A 6,000-nucleotide genomic window follows, 5' to 3' on the forward strand; every position below is an offset into this window, starting at 1 on the left:
AAGGCCATATCGCCCAGCCCTAATTGGAACTGATGTCTAGTATTTCTAGCTTTCTTATACTGTAAATCCATGCACTTGTCATTAAATGTAATGTATCAGATACTAAAGCCTACTACTAGCAATAATGAGCAAAAAACAAGTCTATGGAGAGCTTTTTTTTTTTGCAAAGGGAAAAGGTCAGAGGCTCCCACTAATTGAATGTTATGGTGAGTTTTTTCATGTATTCATATTTCATGCACTTATTTGCTATATCTATCTGTGTTACACGTGGAAGTCCGGTCAGTGAAAATAATGCTTACATTAAACCAGTCCCTGGTGCAAAAAAAGGTTGGGGACCACTGCAGTACAGAACATGATGAGTATTACGACAAAATGATGGGACCCCTTTTTGCTGTCTTGATGCATTATCAGGTTAATGTGGGGCAGACAAAAGTTAGCGCAGTCTTCAACATTTATGGCGTTATACCTCAGAGCAATGGTTCTCAACTTTTTTTCCAGTAATGTACCCCCTGTGAACATTTATGTAATTCAAGTACCCCCTAATCAGAGCAAAGCATTTTTGGTTGAAAAAAAGAGATAAAGAAGTAAAATACAGCACTATGTCATCAGTTTCTGATTTATTAAATTGTATAACAGTGTGCCCAAGGACACAACGGCAGTGACTAAGATGGCCGAAGCAAGGTACGAACCTGGAACCCTCAAGTTGCTGGCACGGTTACTTTACCAACCGAGCTATACCGCTTCAAAATACAGCACTATGTCATCAGTTTCTGATTTATTAAATTGTATAACAGTGCAAAATATAGCTCATTTGTAGTGGTCTTTCTTGAACTATTTAGAATAAAAGATATAAAAATAACTAAAAACTTGTTGAAAAAAACAAACAAGTGATCCAATTATAAATAAAGATTTCTAAACATAGAAGTAATCATCAACTTAAAGTGCCCTCTTTGGGGATTGTAATATAGATCCATCTGGATTCATCAACTTCATCATAAACATTTCTTCACAAAAAAATAAATCTTAACATCAATATTTATGGAACATGTCCACAAAAAATGTAGTTGTCAACACTGAGAATTGCATTGTTGCATTTCTTTTCACAGTTTATGAACTTACATTCATATTTTGTTGAAGTATTATTCAATAAATATATTTATAAAGGATTTTTGAATTGTTGCTATTTTTAGAATCCAGCCATCCATCCATCCATTTTCAACCGCTTATTCCCTTTTGGGGTCGCTGGCGCCTATCTCAACTACAATCGGGCGGAAGGCGGCGTACACCCTGGACAAGTCGCTATTTTTAGAATATTTTTGAAAAATCTCACGTACCCCTTGGCATACCTTCAAGTACCCCCAGGGGTACGCGTACCCCCATTTGAGAGCCACTGCCTCAGAGGGCCGCGTGTTACAGCGAATAATGTATGAATTTGCATATTCATTTTATTGTTTTTATTAATATTTTACAGACACTGTAAAAATAAATCTGAATAGGTTACCCTAAAATTATGGTAATTGAGTTGCCAGTTCCTCCCACGCCAAAGACATGCACCTGGGGATAGGTTGATTGGCAACACTAAAATTGGCCCTAGTGTGTGAATGTTGTCTGTCTATCTGTGTTGGCCCCGTGATGAGGTGGCGACTTGTCCCGGGTGTGCCCCGCCTTCCGCCCGAATGCAGCTGATAGACTCCAGCGACCCCGAAAGGGACAAGTGGTAGAAAATGGATGGATTTAGAAATCTACTGGAACTGATGTCTAGTATTTCTAGCTTTCTTCGACATCCATTGCTTTCGGTCCCCTAGGGGGAGGGAGGGTTGCCCACATATGCGGTCCTCTCCAAGGTTTCTCATAGTCCTCATTGTCACTATCACCGACGTGTGGGCTCTACCGAGGATATTGTTGTGGTTTGTGCAGCCCTTTGAGACACTCGTGATTTAGGGCTATATAAATAATTATTGATTGATTGATATATCCATGCACTTGTCATTAAATGTAATGTATCACCTATGTATCAGATACTAAAGCCTACTACTAGCAAAAATTAGCAAAAAACAAGTCTATGGGGAGCTTTTTTTTGCAAAGGGAAAAGGCCAGGGGCTCCCACTAATTGAATGTTATGGTGAGTTTGTTCATGTATTCATATTTCATGCACTTATTTGCTATATCTATCTGTGTCACACATGGAAGTCCGATCCAGGAAAATAATGCTTACATTAAAGGCCTACTGAAAGCCACTACTACAGACCACGCAGTCTGATAGTTTATATATCAATGATGAAATATTAACATTGCAACACATGCCAATACGGCCTTTTTAGTTTACTAAATTGCAATGTTAAATTTCCCGCAAAGTGTCCTGTTGAAAACGTCGCGGTATGACGACGCGTGCGTTTGACGTCTCGGGTTGTAGCGGACTTTATTTCCCAGCCCGATCCAAGTTATAAGTAGTCTGCTTTAATCGCATAATTCCACAGTATTCTGGACATCTGTGTTGCTGAATCTTTTGCAGTTTGTTCAATTAATAATGGAGAAGTCAAAGTAGAAAGATGGAGGTGGGAAGCTTTTAGCCTTTAGCCACACAAACAGCCGGTGTTTCCTTGTTTAAAATTCCGGAAGGTGAAGCTTTGCTATGGAACAGAGCGGTCAAGCGAACATGGATCCCGACTACATGTCAACCGGCAGGTTTCGGTGAGAAATTTGTGTTAATAAGTCGGCTCCTACCGTAGTTATGAGCGGAGCTTGCGTCCTCCTGCAGCTGCGGACTATTACCTCCTCCCACCGGAGACACTGGCGGTCACCACACCCGTGGCCACAACCCTCAGACTTTCAAGTACTATATAATCTCACTAAAACTTTAAGTATATATTGTATATATTCGCAGATATGTTATATTTTACATTGCTATACCTAGTCTTTTTATACCTGCATTGTCCTTTCCATCCTTACACTTTCCATCATTGTAACTAAGCTACTTCCATCCATTTTCTACCGCTTATTCCCTTTTGGGGTCGCGGGGGGCGCTGGCGCCTATCTCAGCTACAATCGGGCGGAAGGCGGGGTACACCCCGGACAAGTCGCCACCTCATCGCAGGGCCAACACAGATAGACAGACAACATTCACACTCACACACTAGGGCCTATTTAGTGTTGCCAATCAACCTATCCCCAGGTGCATGTCTTTGGAAGTGGGAGGAAGCCGGAGTACCCGGAGGGAACCCACGCATTCACGGGGAGAACATGTAAACTCCACACAGAAAGATCCCGCGCCTGGATTTGAACCCAGGACTGCAGGAACTTCGTATTGTGAGGCAGACGCACTAACCCCTCTGCCACCGTGAAGCCCTTAACTAAGCTACTGTGTTGAACAATTTCCCTTGTGGATCATTAAAGTTTGTCTAAGTCTAAAACACTAGTAACATAATTAGCCGGATAAGGGATTTTCCAGAATTATCATAGTAAATGTGTCAAGTAACAAAAATCGCTCTCACTACCCTCGCCTTTTTTTTCTAGTCCTTCACTCTCACTTTCCTCATCCACAAATCTTTCATCCTCGCTCAAATTGATGGGGAAATTGTCGCTTTCTCGGTCTGAATCGCTCTAGCTGCTGCTGGCTATGATTGTAAACAATGTGAGGAGCCCTACAACCCGTGACGTCACGCGCACATCGTCTGCCACTTCCGGTATAGGCAAGGCTTTTTTATTAGCGACCAAAAGTTGCGAACTTTATCGTTGATGTTCTCTACTGAATACGTTCAACAAAAATATTGCAATATCGCGAAATGATCACGTATGACATAGAATGGACCTGCTATCCCCGTTTAAATAAGAACATCTCATTTCAGTAGGCCTTTAAACCGGTCCCTGGTGCAAAATAGGTTGGGGACCCCTGCAGTACAGAACATGACGGGTATTACGACAAAATTGATGGGGCCCCTTTTTGCTGTCTTGATGCATTATCAAACTAATGTGGGGCAGACAAAGGTTAGTGCAGTCTTCAACATCTACGGCGTCTCTACGGTCTTTTTTCTGGGGGGGGGGTCCCACATGAGCAACACAACCCGGGTGCTGTCACGTTAAAAGGGGGCCACGGACCAGACGAGAGGGCTAATTGCTGAAAAGCCAAGTGCGTAGCAGGCAAATCCGCGGTGTAAACAAATGGCAGCTAGCAGGCAAAGAGAACAAGGAAGGGGCGGTAAAACTGCAGCCTCACAAAATGGACACAGTCAAAGCAGCTAAGTGGAATATAATAGCTTCTCTTCTCTTTGCTGTCTTTTTTGGTGCAGTGCGAGGCCGAGCGTGGTCGCCCTGCCTCCTCGCCAATGTTTTTGTTACACCCCAAAAATGGCAGTGCAGATTTACACTGGTTAGTGACAGCTGGGAATGCGGTGGCCGGCGGAGAGCATTGAAGGGTGGGGGGGAGAAAAAAGAATGTTCCCTAAAGGCGAGCCGAGTGTGTACACAAGCCGAGAAACGACGACCCACGTCGGTGTTGGGAGATACGCATTTAAGCGGAGACAACCCCCCACCCCGACCTCCATTAGCTAGCTGGCTAGCCCCGATCAGTCAAGCCAAACAAAGCGCGGCCTGGCCTAGGCTACACTTACACAAGCCTCGGGTTTTCCTACTCGGGCCGGGCGGAGCTGGTGAGGGGGTGCTAGCCGCCCGCCCGCCCGTGCGAGAAGGAAGTTTGCGGTTTTAATCGACACGGCCTCGCTTACCTCTATCCCCGTTGTTCCGTTCGGGGTGCACCGGGCGCGGCCTCGACACTCGCCTGGGTCTCCGGTTGGTGGCTCTGACGGAGTTCATCTGGGGAGTTGGTCGGTGGAAAAAGAGAGTTATCCCTCCGGCCAAGCCGCTGCTAAATTTAACCCTCGACCCGGCCCGGGCAGCCTCTCTCTCCGGTTACGCCTAGACAATTGCGACTGAGAACCCGCTGGTATTTGGGGTGTAAATGGCCGCTTTTCTCCGCCGTGTTCCAGCGTCCCCCCCCCCCAGTATAGCCGCTCCGTGCCAGCTCCGTCTCCGTCGGTAGCAGGAGGAGCCATTAACTCACACGGGGAACAATCGCGAGAAAAAAAAAAAGAGCCGTGTCTTCTCAGCCAATCGCAGTCGGACTCTTAGATACCTCACTGAGGACAGCCAATCAGAAGGCGCCTAACAAAGAGACTTCTTCGACCCCTTTCTGCTGGTGGCCTGTCGAAATGTGCCAGTCATGAACGAGTCGATTTTTTAAAATTCGCCTATGAAGCGTGATTTGTTTTCACTCTGGACACCAGGGTTGTTCAAACTTTATTCACCGAGGACCCATCCATCCATTTTCTACCGCTTATTCCCTTCTGGGATCGCGGGGGGCACTGGTGCCTATCTCAGCTACAATCGGGCGGAAGGCGGTGTACACCCTGGACAAGTCGCCAGCTCATCGCAGGGCCGGTTTGTGTGTATATATATGTATACACATATATATATATATATATATATATATATATATATATATATAATCATGGTCAAAAGTTTACGTACACTTGTAAAGAACATAATGTCATGGCTGTCTTGAGTTTCCAATCATTTCTACAACACTTATTTTTTTGTGATAGAGTGATTGGAGCACATACTTGTTGGTCTCAAAAAACACATTCATCAAGTTTGGTTCACCCTGGACAAGTCGCCACCTCATCGCAGGGCCAACACAGATAGACAGACAACATTCACACACTAGGGCCAATTTTAGTGTTGCCAATTAACCTATCCCCAGGTGCATGTCTTTGGAAGTGGGAGGAAGCCGGAGTACCCGGACGGAACCCACGCATTCACGGGGAGAACATGCAAGCTCCACGCAGAAAGATCCCAAGCCCGGGATTGAACCCAGGACTACTCAGGACCTTCGTATTGTGAGGCAGACGCATTAACCCCTCTCCCACCGAGGACCGCGCATTGAAAAACAAAGCACGCGTTTTGATTTTTTTTTTCATTTTTATTGTAACCATTACAGCTAATAAA

The 6,000-nt window shown here is 45.0% G+C and overlaps 1 protein-coding gene across 5 annotated transcripts in view; it reads right to left on the reverse strand.

Annotated features, from left to right (window-relative positions):
• LOC133557216 (F-box only protein 11-like) overlaps positions 1–5,048 on the reverse strand; it is a 40,854-nt gene extending 35,806 nt beyond the window's left edge. For 4 of the 5 annotated variants that reach the window (XM_061907513.1, XM_061907512.1, XM_061907511.1 and 1 more), the window contains exon 1: positions 4,722–5,047. Coding sequence is in view for 1 of the 5 variants with exons in the window: in XM_061907515.1 (XP_061763499.1) it covers positions 4,722–4,809 (88 nt within the window). In the remaining 4 variants the exon portion in view is untranslated. Of the gene's footprint in view, positions 1–4,721 lie in introns of all 5 variants that reach the window. The other variant, XM_061907515.1, reaches the window with a different exon arrangement.
• Positions 5,049–6,000: the final 952 nt, after the last annotated feature.

This window comes from Nerophis ophidion, linkage group LG08, assembly GCF_033978795.1.
Source record: "Nerophis ophidion isolate RoL-2023_Sa linkage group LG08, RoL_Noph_v1.0, whole genome shotgun sequence".
Taxonomy (NCBI): Eukaryota; Metazoa; Chordata; class Actinopteri; order Syngnathiformes; family Syngnathidae; genus Nerophis; species Nerophis ophidion.